We start from the raw sequence: 17466 nt of genomic DNA, 5'->3' as shown, positions 1-17466 counted from the left end.
AAGCAGGGCTGACCCAGGCCCTGTGACGGCTCAGGGGGATTTCAGGGGAGGCTGAGCTCAAGCACCCAGGCTGAGGCTGCATAGACAGCTCTACTGCTGCAGGGGGGAGCTGCGTGCACACAGTTGTACTGCAGGGAGCATCAGCACCCCGCAGCCACCTGCGGCTGGACAGCAGCTCGCCTTGCTTGCGGTCCGAAATTCGATACAGAATAGCTCTGGGGAAATAATTTGCCCTCTGAAAGGATCACAGCGCCATCTGCTGGGACTGCTCGAAGGGCTCACAGCCGCCGGAGCCTGATTCCCACCACAAGGATGGCTTGATTCTTCCTTCTGCTCAAGACTGGAGAGCCGGAACAGAGCTGAAAATGAGATTGAAATTAGAATGAAAAATAAAACAACAGAGCACTCAGCTGCCTTTCTTTAGCTAGATGCGTAGGGCCTGATTCCAACCAACGCCACTATCAGAGTATGGCTTCAGAGCTCCTTTCCTACCATCACACTTTCCCCGTCCCTCTGTCCTCCTTCCCTTGCTCCTTCACACCTCATTTCCCTCTGCGGTCCCTCGCTCCCCGCGCTGTCCGGCTCTGAGGCTCCCTGAGGCACCAGCAGCCCCCCCCGCTCCCAGCAGGAGCTCCGCTCCCCTCAAGCCCTCTCCACACCACATCCCCCGGCCCGAGCGGCCCCTTTCCGCCGGAGCCCCGCTCCGTAGCTCCGCACTCCGGGTTTCCCCGGCTCCTCCCGCTCCGCTCCGCTCCGCCGTTCCGCGTTTCCCCGCCGACCGCGCCAGGCCCCGCCCCCCGGCTCCGGTTTCAGCCGCTGCTACAGGGACCCCCAAGATGGAAACGCAGGGGCTGCCCGCCGCGGAGGCGGCCCGGGCCCGGCCCGGCGCCCAACATGGCGGCCCCGCCGCGCCGCCCGCCGCCCCGGGCCGCCCTCCGCCTCCGCCCGACTGGGACCCGGCGGCCTCCGCCGCCGCCTCCTCCTCTGCCGCCAGCAGCGCCGCGTCGGGCCTCTACGTGAGCTTCCCGGTGCTGCTGGTGGAGGAGAAGCCGGAGCCCGGCGCCGGTCCGGCTCCCGGCCCTAGCGCTCCGCCGGCGGGCCCCGCGTCCGACAGCGACGGGCTGCTGCTCGTCCTCAACGTGGTGCGCGGCAGCGCCGAGCCCGGCTCGGGCGGCGGGGAAGCGGGGCGCGCCCGGCCCGGCCCTCCGCCCGCGGAGCCGCCCGAGGAAGGCCCCGGCTCCGCGCCGCCGCCGCCGCCTCCTCCACCTCCTCCTCCCCCGCCGCCCCGCGACGGCGACGGGGACGGAGGCGCGGAGGACGGCTCCTTCTCGGGGACCATCACCATCAACAACCAGAGCCTGTTGGTGCGCATCGAGAACGGCGTGCTGACGTTGGGGCCCGGCGCCGAGCAGGCCGAGCAGGCCGCGAGCGCCGCGCCGCCCCCGGCCCCGCCGCCTCCGCCCGCCGCCTCCGCCGAGCCCCCGCCGGGCGTCCCGCGGCCGCGCTCCCCGCCGGCCTTCCCCTGCCCCGAGCCGCGCTGCGGGGAGGCCTTTCCCCGCAAGCAGCAGCTGCGGCTGCACCGCCTGACGGCGCACGGAGGCGGAGGGGAGGACGGCCGCGGGGCGGCGGCTGGGGGGCCGGCGCGGCCGTTCGGCTGCCCGGTGCCGGGCTGCGCCTGGTCCTTCGCCACGGCCTACAAGCTGCGGCGGCACCTGCACTCGCACGACAAACTGCGGCCCTTCGCCTGCGCCGCGCCCGGCTGCTCCAAGCGCTTCACCACCGTCTACAACCTGCGGGCCCACAGCCGCGCCCACGAGCAGGAGGCGGCGCACAAATGCGAGGCGTGCGGACAGCGTTTCCCCAGCGCCGCCCGCCTCGCCGCCCACCGCCGCCGCAGCCACCTGGAGCCCGAGCGGCCCTACCGCTGCGACTTCCCCGGTAAGCCGCGCCCGGAGCCGGGCTCGCGGGGCTCCGTGCCTGTCCCGTCCGTCCCCGTAGGGCCGCCCTCGGGTTAGCCCGGGGTCCCAGTTGTGCTCGTTTTGCTTCCTTGCCGCTTCTTTTTCCTTTCCTTTTGGTGCCTCCGGGAACGCCTCGCTCCTTGACACCCTCGTTAACAAGGGGGAGGTTTGGGATCGGGGGGTGCTGCTGTGCCGGGGTGGTGGAACACCAGCAAAGTAAGCGCCAGCCTTGGGTTGTGCACCTTACACAGGCTTAGGTTGCCTGCTTTGGCTGAGTAACTGTAACCCCTGTTTGGCTCTTCTGGGTCTGGATATAATATTGAGGGCTATTAGGAAAACTTTCTTCTCAGAAAGAGTGATGAGGCAGTGGCACTGCTGTCCAGGGAGTGGTGGAGTCACTGTCCCTGGAGGTGTTTGGGAGCCGTGGAGATGTGGCACTGAGGCATGTGGTTGTTGGCATGGTGGTTGTGGGTTGACAATTAGAGTCAATCTTAGAGAGCTTTTCCGACCTTAACAATTGTAGGAAAGCATCCTTCCTGGCTCACTTGCGTACCAACCTGGTGCATGTCTGTTTCTTGTCTCTCCATAGGCTGTGAAAGGACGTTTATCACAGTGAGCGCCCTGTTCTCCCACAATCGGGCCCACTTCAGGGAGCAAGAACAGTTCTCCTGCTCGTTCCCAGGCTGTAACAAGCAATATGACAAAGCGTGTCGGCTGAAAATCCACATGAGGAGCCACACAGGTACTCACGAGGGCAGCGTGTGCTTGGGGAAGGCACATACAGGATAGGCTGTGAACAGTGGGATTTGGTGTGTTGGAAGGGCTGAAGGGCACAGAGGTGGGAGGGATGGTGTGGTCTGTCGTCTGCTTGTTGCTGTCCTTGGCTTTCCTGGTTTCATGGTTCTACAGTTTAAGAAGTGTCATTTTGATTAAGTGAAGGGTCATAGAAGTGATGCAACTAAGCTCTTCGTATTGTAATAATCAACATAGAGCTGTGGTCATGAAAGCAGGAAAAGAGCTTCCAGTCATTCATTCTGAGTAGTGCTGTAACTGGTTATCTGAGCACATTCAAGGTAGTTGTGGAGTACTGGGGAAGTATCTGGGGGAAGAGCACTGGGAAAGGTCAGGTTTTGGAAAACAGTCAAGGAAAGGTAGTATTGAATGCAAAGAGCACAAAACTGAGACACAAGTTTTTGATTGGATGTGCTAATAACGGTCTGTGCTCTGTGATGCATATGGAGATGTGCAGTGGCCTTGAGGTAAAGAAAGTGCTGATTGTAGAGGAGGGGAGAGGGCATCACTGCTTGTATGTGATTTACCCGAGGTGGTGGTTGAATCCTGTAGTCTTGAAATAACTGAATTTAAGCAGCATTGGGGATTTCTTAATCAAATACCAGTGTGTGATGTCGTATTGTTAATGTGACCTTTCTTTGCTTAAGGTGAGAGGCCTTTTATCTGTGACTTCGAAGGCTGTGGCTGGTCTTTCACCAGCATGTCCAAGCTGTTGCGACACAAGAGGTAGCATTTTCAGATTGTGCTGTTTATTCTGAGTCCCTCTCTGTTTGTTAGATTTTATTTTTCCTTCCAGTAGTCAAGCAGTGGATGTGGTCTTGTTGATGGTGATTCTGTTTGTTTGTAGGAAACATGAAGATGACAGGAGGTTCACTTGCCCGGTGGAAGGCTGTGGGAAGTCCTTCACAAGAGCAGAACACCTGAAAGGCCACAGCATAACCCACCTCGGTACAAAGCCATTTGAGTGCCCAGTAGAAGGTACTGCTCAGCTCTTGCATTAACTGGTAACTGATGTGTGCTGCGTAAATAGAGGAAAGCTGAGTGCTTTTCCCCAAACACAAGCTAGTTACAGGATCAGAGGGAGAATTCTAACAGAATCAGAAGAGATAAAACTGAAGGTCCATCACTTCAGTTGGATTCCAGGAATGTAGAAGGTTGGGTATGATCTGGAGTATTCATCTTCACAAAGTAAAACAGCTCTTCTTGGTGGTTGTTTCTCCTTTTAATGGTTTCACCAGCAGTTGTCACCAAGCATTTTCACTTAAAATACCATAGCAGGGAAGGAATATATTGAGTGACTTAGCATTTCTTGTCAGAAGTGGCTTGCTGAGCTGTCATCCACTGAGATGTCCTTGATGTAAAACGAGAGGTCGTATATTTGGCTTTCTTCTGAGTCCTCTGAATGTATGTCCAGATGCTACAGACCAACAGAGAGTTCTGCAGCACTGCTGTGATTTGTTTTGTAGAGACACTAAGCCTGAACATCAGGCTGAAACGAGCTGAGTCCTTAAAGCCATCTGTATCTTCTTGCAGGCTGTTGTGCAAAATTCTCAGCACGGAGTAGTCTGTACATTCATTCCAAAAAACATCTTCAGGATGTGGACTCTTTAAAGACTCGCTGCCCTGTGTCCAGCTGTAATAAATTGTTCACTTCCAAGCACAGTATGAAGACGCATATGGTCAAACAACACAACTTCAGCCCAGGTAGGGGATTTGTTTCAAACTGCGTGAGGTGCCGCAGACCAACTCAACGTCTCTAAAAGCTTCTTCCTCTGATCATTCATATTCTTTCATTCTCAGTGTCTGATGAAAGCTCTGATTTATAACCAAACCCTCGCCAAAAAGTTGAATTTTTAGTGGGCTGTTGCATGTTTTACTGTCATTGGGTTCCCTAAGAATGGGTAATACTCTGTGGATTTCTTTTAAATTTTCACAACTCCTTCTCATGGTAAGTCAAACTCTTTCCTTCTTTCTTTGTCCCAGCGATTAAAAATGTCCAAACTGTATTCCATTGCAGATCTCCTGACGCAGCTCGAAGCAACCAGCTCCCTCACACCCAGCAGTGAGCTCACCAGTCCAGGACACAGCGACCTCAGCAACATAGACCTCGTTTCCCTATTCTCCAACGTGTCCAGCAACAATTCGGGAATCTCGACAGACATGGCGCTAGTGAACTCTGGAATCGTCACCATAGATGTTGCCTCAGTAGGCTCAACTCTTGGAGGAAACCTGCCTGTCAGTAGCAGTTCTTTAAGCCAGGCAGTCGATCCCTTGATACTGGTGGCCAGCAGCGATATGCCGCAGAGCCTGGACAGTTCTCTCTTGCTGGGAACTGGGACAACAGTTCTACAGCAAAGCACTTTAAATTTGGATGATGTACAGACTGTCAATGCTGAAGCCTTGGGTTCGCTGGCGTCGTTGTCAGTGAGGAATCCCAGTCAGGATGTGCACGGTTTGACGTCCAGCAATAATTTAACAATTGACACAGCCACTTTGACTCCTTCTAGCAGCCTTGGTGGTACCAATGTGCCTGAGTTACTGACACCAACTAAAATGGAACGGAATTTGCTTCCCAGCTCGGATGTTGTTGGTCAGCAAGAGGGCAGCAAAGTAGTGACTCAGTTTGTTTTCTCCAACCCTCCAGGAAGCTACAGCGCTCAGAAAGAAATGGATCTTAGCACAATGACTGGCAGCTCGTTTTTGGTACGCAGTAGCTATATTCATTTACCCTTAGATGACTGAGACGCCCTGAATTTGGGGATATCCACTGCTACTCACACCTTCCAGGCAGGCTTTTCTTTTGGTTTCTGCAGGTGATGTGCTTTGGCTGGCTTTTGATGAAGGTTGTAGAATGTGACATTGATCAGTGTGTTGTCAGAAGTAGCTGCAGTGTGGTGATGAGAAAATTTGGAAGAAAGATTAAGAAAAATTGGAATTCTGGTGGGGAGAGTGAAATGAAGGCTTTTTAGAGTAGGGGTTTTAGAAAGCAACCATCCATTTATCTGAGGATGAAATGGGATTTGCAAGAAAACCCAAGGCCGAGAAGATGTGGTATCTCACTTTACTTACATACAGGGAAAGATTTTGCACTGGGAGAGAAACTGAAACGTTTTCTCCTCAGCCTTCATTCCCGTAGCTGGTTCAAATACTCTTCCCTCTTTGCTTTATCATGTTGTTGGAGGCCTGTTTGTTTGCAGCATGAAGTGTTCCTTCTATTGCCGTGTTTACCCTATTAAAATATGAATGCTTATAATTATGAAGGTAATTTCCTTTTGTGTTGAACTCCAGATATTAAATACAGGGAACTCATGGAAACTAATCAGAAGAGTTTGGGAATGTAGAGTTCAGTATTTGCAATATAAGATAACCACTACTGGGAACTCATCAGTATGGTTTCATTGCCTTGGCTTTTTCTTGCATTCAAAATATTTGCATTTCTTGGCTTTTTTTCTTTTTTCTTTTTTTTTTTTTTCTCTTCTTTTTTCTTTTAAACTTAGGAGAGCAGTGGGTCTGCAAGAACAGACTACAGAGCCATTCAGCTGGCCAAGAAAAGAAAACAAAAAGGGAATGGGAGCAGCACAGGTGAGAAGACATTGCGTTATATGTGCTAAACACAATTATAAAAGGGTTTGGCAGTGAAATAGGAACAGGTATCTGAGTACACGTTTAAGTACCATATCCATTTATTGCTAGTTAAAATAATTATGCGCACGGTGTGCCATCTGTTAAGTGTGGAACACCAGTTCCACAGTAAGCTTGCAAAGAAATCTTCGCCTTATGTTCCATGGTTGTTATAAAAGTAATATTCCTCTGTCCCTTCATCTGCTTTTGATTCTTGTTATTGAAGCAACCAAAAGAAGAAGATTTTTTACTTTCCGTTGTTCATGCTTTTGATTGTACCTTGTGAGTTCTCTTCTGTATAGATAATGAAGAGATCAGCAGGATTTGCTTTGCTTCTTTTTTTGCATAGTAACAATGTCTGTGCAGCATTAAGAAATTATTTCGTATTTATTTCTTCAGTTATCTAGAAATACTCAAAACTCTCCGTTACACAGAAGCTTTGTAGAGAGCAGGGCGATGTTTTAGGTCACCATTTCAGATGTGTTGCCTTTCTCTTAAAAAGTAAAAGCTGTCTGATGTGGATTTGTCAGATGGGATGTGATTGGTGGCTCACTGTGCTGGGAGACAATCTCAGGTGTCTGAATTACATCTGCCCCTTGGTGCTGTGGTGGAAAATCCGTTCTGTTTTATATATGGTTTAGTTCTCACTGCCTCTTGTATCTGTAAAAGGGAAGGTGTTAAGGTAAGTGAAGTGACAAGTTCTGAATTGAGCATCGTGACACGCTGTTCATTGTATAATCTGTACCTGTTCATGTTGTCTGGTTCAGTGAGACGTCATGCAGATACAGAGCTGCTTTATGAAGCTTAGTGCTAAGTGTGCTTGTATCATAAAATGCGTGCCCAGTGTTGGGACATTTGTTTACACAGATGATTGTACTGAATCTGCACCTGTTTCTAAAGTGGTCTCACAACATCCCTATTTCCTTTCTCACTCTGGTCTGCTGGTAGTCAGCCTTCACCAGCTGCTGTTGCCTGAATGCCATGATGTGATTCTCGCAGTGATCACAAGTCTTGTATTTTTTCTCATTAGTTTAGCTAGGCTACATAAGCACTGTAGAGTGAAGTTTGTTTTTAAAATGAAGTTATCTGAGCCTTTTATTTACTTAGATTAAAAATCAGGCAAACAGATGACAGGATTTTATCCATTAAGTTGGTTTTTTATTACCTTGGTGACTTTCAGCTAGCTGTGTAAAGCTGGTTCAGCCTGTCCTTCGTATTTCTGGAAGTAGATGAGCTTCACTATGATTTATTATTATTATTTTTATGATTTGAAAAAAATGATGTACATAACTTTCAGGAAATAAACAGAAAAATAAAAAACGGAAAATGCGATTTCACTTCCCGATTCCTTTCTGTAGCTGTGCAAAAGTGTCAGCATTTCTGTGCTACCAGAGGGGAGAGCCCTAAGCTTAGTGGTTTGTGGTGTGGTTCTTTGCCATTCATGTAAAATAACTGCTCAGTCAGCACTTGGAGTTCAGTGACTGATTGCTGTGGCCTTTTTGCTGTCAGATGGTGTTTAATTACGCTGTACTGTTCCATGCATTTCCTGTGTCGTGTGATTGGTGGTGCAGGGTAAACTGACTGCGTAGAATTGAAAAACACAAGCAAGAAACTTTGGCAAATTGCTTCTGACCACCTAAATATTAAACTTTTTTATTTTTTAAGGGACAACTGGCTCTGGTCAGAGGAAAAGCAAGGGTGGTAAAGTAAGCCCCACCAATTTCTCATCGTCCGCTCCCGGTGGTCGGCTGGGTGGCAGCGTTGTTCTGCCGAATGGAGGGCTGACAATAAGGGACCCTGCAACGGGAGCACAGTATGTGCAAATTCAGCTTCTTCAGGTGAGAACTGAGGAGAGGAAACATCTTTACCTTATCATTCTAACTGGAGCATCTGTAGAAGAATCTAAGCGTGTACTCCTCTAGATGGAAATCAGAGGTCTTCAGTGTGTGCTCTGTTCATCGGGGCACTTGCCCACACTCATGGGAAGTTTATAAGTAAAGTGGCTTTAGAGAGGTCTGGAAAAGCCTGAAAACAGCTGATTCAATCATGCAACTGCTGGGACTAGAACCAATGGGCTGTGGAAATAGATGTTTTTATTTTGTTAGTGCTAATATTTTCAGTCCTGCCTGGATCATACAGTGGGCACTGTAACTGCAGGGGGGAGAATTCTGTTCATCTTCCTGAGTGCAACTTTTTCTTCCAGTCCTTGCTGAGAACGTGTGTGCTCTATTCTTGTTCCCTCTTTTCACTGAATGTCTTACATTGCTCCATCTCTCCCATATATGAAGTTAATAAGGATGATGTGAAGATTCCCACAAAATGAAGTTTCAGCTGAAACTGATTTTCCTCTTAACAGCTGAAATAAAAATTAAGATTTCTCTGTCTAAAAGCACCTAATAATCTGTGTGGACTGATTAGTGGAGTATTTTGAACTGTACACTTTTAGCCTGGTGCATATCTGTGTAGTATCCAGAGAGATGATAGGTTCTTTCTGCTTTATTCCTAACAAGATTTGATACATAAGAAGCAATGGGGGGAATGCTTTGTCTCTTTCTGATGGGTGTAAATGCAACTTTTCTGTTAAGTAGCAGCTTCACGTAGCACGGTGAAACTTGTAGCTTATGTCTGAGCCTTAAATATAATGGAAGGTGAACCTTTCCTTCCCTTTTAGATCTGGACAATTTTCCTAGTTGATTATAATAGGGACAATAGGTTGTGTACTGAATAAGGTTTGAATTTAAGTGGTAGTTAGGATTTCTCTTATCTTTGTGGATGTAGGCCTCATACAGTGCAGTGGCTTTATCAATTCTTTAAGACTCTGTGGCTGAGTGGAATTTATTGTTCTGAGATGCTTCGGAGTCTTCTAACAGCATCACATTTCTGCCTTCACAGGATGATCCCTCAGGAGAGGGAGATTTGCCCTTTCAGCTGAGCTCTCAGTCCTCCTCATCACATTCTCAGCTTACGGTGGATTTACCTGTTCACATACTTCAGGTACAGCATGTCAGAGCCATTGGGTTTTATGGCCTTGCTTGAAAAGTGAATAGTTCATTCTAAACACCGATGTTCTGCGTAATGGAAACACCTTGTTTACTATGAGGAGTTCAGATTCAATTGCAGGAAGTAGAGAAGTGTACTGCAAGGGTTATCTTGTGTGTGTTACCAACCTTTGACATGTCACAGGTGGTTGTTTTTCTACCTCTGTTAGTGGGTAATGAATAACAAAATGTTACTCATTTATTATTGGAGTGTCCCATCCTTGTTATCCTTATCCTGTTCTGTAGATACTGTGCAGGTCAAGATTGAGTATCAGAACTGATATGTGTGCAATGGTCTGCAGGAAGGATGGGAAGTGAGACAACAAAATCTTGATCCTAGATGTCAGAGAGGTGTGTACATGGGAATGGCAGTTAGCTGAAAAAAAAAAAACAGAAGCAGTGTCTGAATGGGTCACCAGAGTAGGAAAGCTTTGGAACAATTCAAGCCATTCAGAGCATTTCTCTGATCTTGAGTTAATGTCAGGATGTTCTTACTGATAAGCATTAAGAGGTGAAAGTACTGAACTTCTCTGCTGTTTTTGTTTTTGTTGTTTTTTTTTTTTTTTGCTTCAACAGGAACCACACAATTCTGCTGAAGACGATGCAGGTTCTGATAACTCTCAGTTCACTGGAAGCACAATAAACTTACAGGATCTGGAATGACCATTATTAAGGACAGTTACTTGAAAGCCAATTGAGCAATCGTGTCTGGACAAAATAAGATAACTCTGTGGGTCTTCTTCTGAGGAGAATAGGAAAACTAGGAGTACTGGATTATGGTTGTGCTTTTTGCAATTTGCTAAAGGCAGTTACAGCTGAAAGGTTTTCTTAACAAGTGTAAGTCCTACTTGATGTGCCTGTGTAGTGTAACCCAGCTGCCTAGCGGTCGCAGCCCAGCGCAGGCTGCTGTACAGTGTTGTTTCAGGGAGAAGTACTCGATTAAACTTCAAACTGAGGTAATATTTACTCTTTTCAGAGGAAAGCAAGTATTCTACAGCTAACAGAAATTAATAATCCTGCCTATGACAGCTCGAACTTTGCTAAAATTTACAGATATTTTACATGCACACAGGTGCACACAGATTGTTCTGGCCCCCGTGTTTTGGCAGAAAACTGGAATCAAGTGTCACATGTAACAAAGCTGATGCCCTACACCATGAAAATGAAATGTTCTAAAGTTTTTGTTTTAGCAAGCTAGATTCTGCATATTAACTTAGCTGTGAATCAGTTTGTAGCTCATGTTGAGTTTCTCCCTTTCCTTGTTCCCTCATCCCAAATAATCTGCTGAATTCTTCCAGCAAAACTTGAAAGAGAAACGCAATAGAATTGTACTCACTGTAAGTGATGAGCTAAGACTCCAAGTGTCGAGAGAGGTTGGTTTTTATCTTTGTGTTCCCTTTTTTGGGAGGGATTTTGACAGTCACATAAATTAAGCACCTTGATTATGTCTCACCTACGAACTGCTGCCAGGTTGCTTGTAAACTGGCCACTACCTTCTTATTTTTTATATATTTTATTATTATTATTTTTTAACTCTGTCAACACTTGTTCTTTACTGATATCCCAGAGTATCACATGCATGTGGGGTTTTCGGCTGGTTTACAGAATATGCAGTTGTTAGAATTTCATGGGAGAGGAAAAAGAGCTGTTAGTAAGACCTGCCTCACTGAAAAACTGCTATTTCTACTGGAGGGCAGTGGAAGAGGTTGTACATACTGAACTTGTCTGGACTGCAAACACCTAAGTAAGTATAGAATTGCATAGGGGGGAAAATTAACAGCCTTTGGTTACATTTTGAGGTAGTAATTTAAAGGTTTCTCATGGTGGTGTACTAAATGCCTATAAAATGACGTATAGGAATTTGATAGAACGGTGTATGTAATGGTTTTTTTTATTCTCAATGAGGTGTGTGTGCACATATGTGTCTGTTTTTTTACAGAATAAGGTATGTCATGCAGAAAAATATTGTGATCTTTCTAATCTTGCACATATTTATTTGACAGTTATACTGATGTTGAATTCACATGAGGTCATTCAGAAAAGCTTTTACTTCCTGTGCCTTTTTGAACTCTGTATGTGTCCAGAAGAATGCTTTTTTTGGTTGATGACTTAATGGGAAAAAAGAAAAAAAAAGTATGCAGGTTACATCCAACTTCAGATCCCAATTCCTGGACAGTATTTTATCCTCTGGTTGAACCAGTTTTATTTTTCTATCTTTTGTTTAAGTATCTGAGCATTGAGGTGTCTCTGTTCCTTTCATCCTGAGTTTACAGCTTATGCCCAGGGATTCTTGTTACCCTCTCAGGTGGGGTTTCCAAACCAAACTCGCTGGTAGGGGAGATCATTTACTTGATGGCTGTGACCACAACATAGAATCCTCTCCTGAAAGGTAGGAAGGTTGAGGAGGAATCATGCTGAAGGGACAAGCGATTCTTGCTCAGTGCTCACCGTGCTCCATCTCTAAAAGCTGAGACTCCTCAAGCTGCCAACGCCTGTGTTATTCTGTTCTCAAGGACCATACCAGTTCTTAATCTAATGCAGTGGCCAAGGAACACTCCATCTTTTTATGGGACTTGCAACTTAATCTTTCTACTTCTGAAAATGTACCTCACTCAGCTTTGTAAATGAATGTAAAGTGCTAACCTCTTGGGGCCGACAAATGGATCACTTGGCTTGAAGTCCATTGCTGGCAATGGATGCCTGAAGAACTACTGGTGCAAAAGGGTTAATAAAGCTTTTTTTTTTATGGTCAGCTTGTCACTGGGTATCGTTCTTTATATGATTGCACCTGACATAAAGTTAATGGTCAACGGCTTTGTTTCTGTAGAGCTTGTTTGTTTTTTTCCTCCTTTGTATCTTCACAATAGCAGAGTGGAGTCCACCAATCCATCCTTCACATTAAGGCAGAGACTTCATTTTATAGCTGTTCACCTGATCTGTGGTTATAATAAATGGTAAGTGCTTGGCTTAGTTGTGCCATGGCAAAATTGTTACCCAGGACATTGGTCAGGTTTTTAGGGATAGAGCTATTTGCATCAACAACTGAATGAGAAAAGCATTGCTAGCAGGAGCCAAAGAAGCAAATTAAGAGCACTTATTTTATTTCCTTAGTTAAGAAAAACAATGAGTGGTTGCCTGACGCTCCTTTCCTTTGGGTCTTGCAGAGGTAGGAGGAGTTTCATGATGTTCTCACACTGCAAATAGCTTAAGCTCAGACTGGAGCTACAGAAACATTTTTCTAGAGTGCTGTCAACCCTATGTTAAGTAGTAAAAGCTGTGCTGTCAGGTAAAATAGTGCAGTATTTCTTCTTTCTCCTTATCGCTTTGTTCTTGGTTGTGCTTTTTCTTTTCCTTCCTGGCAGGTGGGCTGGAACGGAACATCAGCCTTCTGCCGGTCTGCAGAGAAAGAGGCAGCACGTGTTTGTTAGAACAGCACCACGAACCACGTGTGCTGTAGGGTTCTCTTGCTGCTGGGATCATGCTCCTTGCTAGCTGTTTTCGTGGCAGGGTTGAGTTCCTCCCCCATTTAATGGCTGGGTTTGGGTGCCTCATCTTCCCCGAGGTGGGCTGCAGAGGTGAGGTGTGTTCCTATGGATCGCTGCACTTACCTTTTTCTGCATGATTGCCTGTGCTCTCTCCAGGGCCCGTTGCAGTTTCTCCTCCTGCAGCTGCTTCTGCTGTTGTTCCTTTTCCTCTCTCAGCCTTTTGAAGGGAGCAAAAAAAGGAGGTTGGAATGTGCACAGATATACAAATATGCTTTTGACCCATTCCTTTTCTAATAGTGTAAGACCACTGGAATGCAGGGATTTGGATATAGATGATGCTGGGTTTTAAATGCTCTTTGAAGGTTTTTGTTTTGTTACTCTTTTGTTTTGATTTTTGGAGGCAGGCCGGGGCCAAGGTTTGGTCAGATTCCTTCACAGATTCTTCTGTTCCATCCCCAGAGCAGAAAAAGTGTCTTGCTTCATCAAATCACAGAATCATTTTAATTGGAAGGGACCTTTAAAGGCCATTAGTCCAACTCCTTGCAATGAACAGGGACATCCACAGCTCCATCAGGTGCTTAGAGCCTGTCCAGCCTGACCTTGGGTGTCTCCAGGGCCACATTTCTTTTGTAAGTGAAGAGTACAAAATCATTCACAGAATGTAGGGAGGAAGTGTCACATCCTTTCTACCATAAAGGCAAAGAAAGACTCAGAGAAAGAAGTACAAAGAAAATGTCACTTTGGCTTTAAATTCTCAAACTACTTTTCTTCAATGAATCTCATTTACCCAGGGATGGCCAGATACAGTCATCTCCTCAGTTATGTCTTTGCTGTTTGCATGGGAACTTCCTTTTGTGTAACAGAGCCAATGGCAATGTCTAGGAACATAAATTTGTTGCGTTAATTGACTCCTGTTTTAATTAAGAAGCACAATTTAAACTGCAGAGATTTGTAGAAGAAACATTTGAACGCCGGCATTGCTTACAGGTGCCCTATATTCTTAAACAGAGGAGTCAATTTCTGTTCAATCAGTTCAATACAGGCACTTTCCTGGCCTCTCCTAACGCAGCTCTGGGCTGCTGCTTGCTGCTTGAGCTGCAAGCACTGGGAGTGTGAAATTATCAGAGGGCTAAATTGGGATGTGGGTCCCCCAGGCTTTCAGATTACTGTTAATGTTTCCTAGGTTGATCTGACAAATTCGGCTATTTCAGGGGCTTTGATTTTGATTGCCAGTAGTTAAAAATAGAGGCCTCAGTTCTAGGAGTTCTTGTCTTACCTCATTCTCTGTTCTTTTTTCTTGGCTTTTTCAATCTCTGCTATCTTTGCAGGTGGAATTCTTTCCAGGTTGTCCAGTAACTCAATGAGCTTTTTTTCTATTGCTGCTAGCATCTCCACTGTCTCCATGCCTTCCCTGATTTCTCCAATGCATTGACCATAGATCTCCCTCACTTTTTTTCTCAAGCTTGCAAGCATTTTATCCTAGAGAAAAGAGGAGATACAGTGAGATGCACCAGTTGGATCTTGCCTGGTTAGAACCACTATATCCCTCTAAAAGAATAGAGAAGGAAATCAGAATGCTTTCTCTTAGAACTTGATTGCTTGCTTCTCAGTTTGCTTAGCAGTGCCTGGGATGGATGGCTATGGCTGGAGGAGCAGCTCATGGCTGTGCTGTCCCACTTTACCTTGGGGTGTACCTGGACATCAGCTTCACGTTCTGAGGAAAAGTCTTCAACTCTGAGCTTCAGGTCTGCTGCTCTCTCTTCCAATTTGGTGACAGTGGATTTCAAGGTGAGCAAAACTTCTTTCAGCTGCGTTCTCTCCCGATCCCTGGGCCAGAAAAGAGAGGAGCTGTTTGGAAAACTATTCTCAAAACATCTGGTTCCTCTCCTGCTTCCACCCAGGCTGTCCCCGCTGCTGCCGGTAGGTGGAAGCATCACTACACTCCTTTTCTGGGCGACTAGCACCTCGGCTCGGAGAGCAGATTGGGTTTTTCCGGGATATCGGTTACTGGGGGAGGGGGGGGGAGAGAGAGCACAGCTAAGTAATGCTGTAGGTTTTGTGACGAGTCAGTGTGGGAAGTAGATTCCGTTTAAAAGCACTCACTTCAAATGAGAAAAGGTGTGTCTACCTGCCATCTGCAATCACACTTGGGTCTGATGCCTTCCTCTAGGAAGGGTTTGAGTCAAAACAGGCACTGGTCTGGATCTCTCAGGATGAGCCTTGTTTCTGCCTTTGATCTTCCTTTAGAAGAATTACACCATCCTTCCTGGCTTACATCCCCCAATGCTAAAAGCATCAGCTCCCCAGCCTGTGCCTTCAGGGCTGTGCACCAAGGTGCGAGTACACTGCATCTGATAGGGAAGAAATTCTTCACAATAAACGTGGTGAGGCACTGGCACGGGCTGCCCAGAGAGGTGGTGGTGCCCCATCCCTGCAGACAGCCAAGGTCAGGCTGGATGGGCTCTGAGCACCTGATGGAGCTGTGGGTGCCCCTGTTCATTGCAGGGGAGTTGGAACAGATGGCCTTTAAGGGACCCTTCCAACACAGAGGACTGTTTGAAAGTTGGGGCATAAGGACCCCCCTCCCACCACTCACCACAGGGTCACACTCACTTCCTTTTTTGTGTGTTGATGAAGATGTGTTGAAACTCATTCATTTCTTTCTCTGTCTTCTGGAAATTACAGAGGTAGGAGAAATTCTGTTCCTCCATTTCCGTTAAAATAGACAGCAGTTGTTGGGGGTCAGTAAAATACAGCTCAGGCTCCTGGAACAGAAAATGTGTGATATTTATAAATAACTGCTTGTGTAGTGTTGCAGTAAGGCTATAAGCAAGGTAAGGGCAGGTGCTCCTGATCCCAGCTGTTCTTTCTCTGCCCACGTAAACATAACTACGTAAACCTGGAGGCTTTGTCCTCAGCTCATCCTTGTTCTGCTGCTTTGATTTGAAGAAGGTGCCCTAAAGCTTGCATATGTTATTTAACAGCATTGGTCAGTATTGGAAAAAAGTGTTTTTCTACGGGAATGTTGCCTAAATAACATGTAATTTGTAGCTCACTCTCAGAAAGAGACGTTTCCATGGTTTTTGGAACGTAGAAACCATTCAATATCAAAATAAAATGTTTTTGTGACCCTTTTCTCTCTATTCCAGATGAAAACATAAATCTGGGTGAGAGGAACGAGGGAAATGCCCTCTGGTGCCTTTGCTTACTGGAGTTATTTGTGGCTTTTCCCCAGCAGGACAGTCAGGCACGGCCCCCAAACACTGCTATGTGACCCCAATTAAATGTGCTTACTTAGGGGATATTACTGAGCAGACCCTGGCCTAGTTTAAAGAAGTTCTGTCATGCAGCAGAATGGCTCATTGGTTTCTTATGGCAGTGGATGTGGGTGCTGAAAGGTGAGTGTTTTGCACCTGCTGATTTATTTTATTTTTTTCACTCCTGTAACCTCCAGGCAAGCCTTTTTCTGAAGCTTTGCCTCCTTACAGACAAGGGTGGTGAGATTTGTCCTCAGCAACCAATGTGGTGAACTCAAGAAAAGCAGGTGGTAAGGCTCATTTCAGGTGGCATTTTGGGGAGCAAAAAGTGTTGCAAACATTTGAGTGAGAAATCTTCCCTTTTGGATATAGTGAAAACTTCATTAACCTCAACACCTCCTACTGTGATCATATCTTGTTGCAAGGTGGGGAGCTTTGAAATGATGGTAGGATTTTGGAAAAGAGAGGAGAAAAGCTAAGCCAAAATATTTAAAATATGGCTTGCAAAACCATGAATATTCATACATATATAAACATATAGTTATTGGCAATGGTAAGACCTCAACCCCACAAAAAATGGTTAGAAGGTGACGGAAATCAGTTATGTCAATACGTGACACAGGACAAAGTTAAATATTTCAGTGTTAGGCTTCTGACCTCATCTTCATCCGAGCAGGCTTCACTCTCTTGATCCTCCGATGAATTTCTGAAAAAGCATTTTGTGTTATCAGGCCCTCAGAGAAACGACAACTCAAAAGAGACTTTGTTAATATACCATGAGTGAGGCAAGCAGCCAATGCTGACACCTACAAGCAGCCTCTGGCTCCAGCTGCAGGTAGCTGGCAGCTTCCCGTGTTGGCTGTTTGCTGCTGATCAGTCCCTGGAGCATTCACAAATATGGCTCCTCTTGTCTGTGGGCTGCTGAGGGGTCAGTAGGAGCTGTAACCCTGGCCCACAGGAGGAGCGAAAACCTCAATTTGTGTCTTCATAGTGCCAGGCCCACCTGCGTCCACATTGCTGCTGCCATGTGGCAGCAGCCCAATAATGGCAGTGGTTTTGTGTAAGGGGTGACCCTGTCTATGGTACAGATGCCTCTTACTGCCTGGGGCCTGTTACTGAAAGAAGATGGCAAATGCAGTGTCTACTTTGTCCTTGGTCCTTGTGTCCTGATGACCGAACAGCTGGTTGTGGCCAACAGCACGAACCAGAAACTCAGCCACAAACAGGGCACAGAGAAGCTTTGCTCCAGGACGGTGCCCAGGTTCTACTTTGAGGAGTAGGTTTCCTCTGTTCCAAACTCCCAGTCAGTTGAGTG

The 17466-nt window shown here is 46.6% G+C and overlaps 3 protein-coding genes and 1 long non-coding RNA gene across 6 annotated transcripts in view; 2 read left to right on the top strand and 2 right to left on the bottom strand.

The window, feature by feature from the left end:
- The window catches only part of TMEM43 (transmembrane protein 43), a 372149-nt gene that overhangs the window by 109013 nt on the left and 245670 nt on the right, over positions 1-17466 (bottom strand). The gene's annotated exons all lie outside the window — the stretch shown is intronic.
- Positions 822-11479, top strand: ZXDC (ZXD family zinc finger C). Its single transcript, XM_052678903.1, has 10 exons — positions 822-1938; positions 2548-2700; positions 3398-3476; positions 3598-3728; positions 4284-4454; positions 4768-5453; positions 6248-6332; positions 8037-8209; positions 9264-9365; positions 9986-11479. Exons 1-10 carry the CDS (start codon positions 837-839, stop codon positions 10070-10072), a joined length of 2769 nt encoding a protein of 922 aa, XP_052534863.1. The 5' UTR covers positions 822-836; the 3' UTR covers positions 10073-11479.
- CFAP100 (cilia and flagella associated protein 100) overlaps positions 11958-17466 on the bottom strand; it is a 12656-nt gene continuing 7147 nt past the window's right edge. For all 3 annotated transcript variants that reach the window (XM_052678910.1, XM_052678912.1, XM_052678911.1), the window contains 6 exons: positions 16809-16857; positions 15508-15659; positions 14589-14721; positions 14171-14373; positions 13018-13111; positions 11958-12805 (listed from right to left, as the gene is read on the bottom strand). In XM_052678910.1, coding sequence (XP_052534870.1) covers positions 12692-12805; positions 13018-13111; positions 14171-14373; positions 14589-14721; positions 15508-15659; positions 16809-16857 — 745 coding nt within the window. In that variant the 3' untranslated portion in view covers positions 11958-12691. The remainder of the gene's footprint in view (positions 12806-13017; positions 13112-14170; positions 14374-14588; positions 14722-15507; positions 15660-16808; positions 16858-17466) is intronic.
- The window catches only part of LOC128078581 (uncharacterized), a 25621-nt gene continuing 23962 nt past the window's right edge, over positions 15808-17466 (top strand). The window contains exon 1 of the long non-coding RNA XR_008205703.1: positions 15808-16292. This is a non-coding gene — a long non-coding RNA (uncharacterized LOC128078581). The remainder of the gene's footprint in view (positions 16293-17466) is intronic.

This window comes from Tympanuchus pallidicinctus, unplaced genomic scaffold, assembly GCF_026119805.1.
Source record: "Tympanuchus pallidicinctus isolate F22 unplaced genomic scaffold, pur_lepc_1.0 scaffold17, whole genome shotgun sequence".
Classification (NCBI taxonomy): Eukaryota; Metazoa; Chordata; class Aves; order Galliformes; family Phasianidae; genus Tympanuchus; species Tympanuchus pallidicinctus.
This window is presented reverse-complemented; position numbering and strand designations above follow the sequence as displayed.

Coding starts and splice junctions, on each gene's coding strand:
- ZXDC (XM_052678903.1), top strand. CDS start 837: ATGGAAACGCAGGGGCTGCCCGCCGCGGAGGCGGCCCGGGCCCGGCCC. Junction 4,455..4,767: donor ACAACACAACTTCAGCCCAG/GTAGGGGATTTG, acceptor ATTCCATTGCAG/ATCTCCTGACGCAGCTCGAA. Junction 8,210..9,263: donor TGCAAATTCAGCTTCTTCAG/GTGAGAACTGAG, acceptor CTGCCTTCACAG/GATGATCCCTCAGGAGAGGG.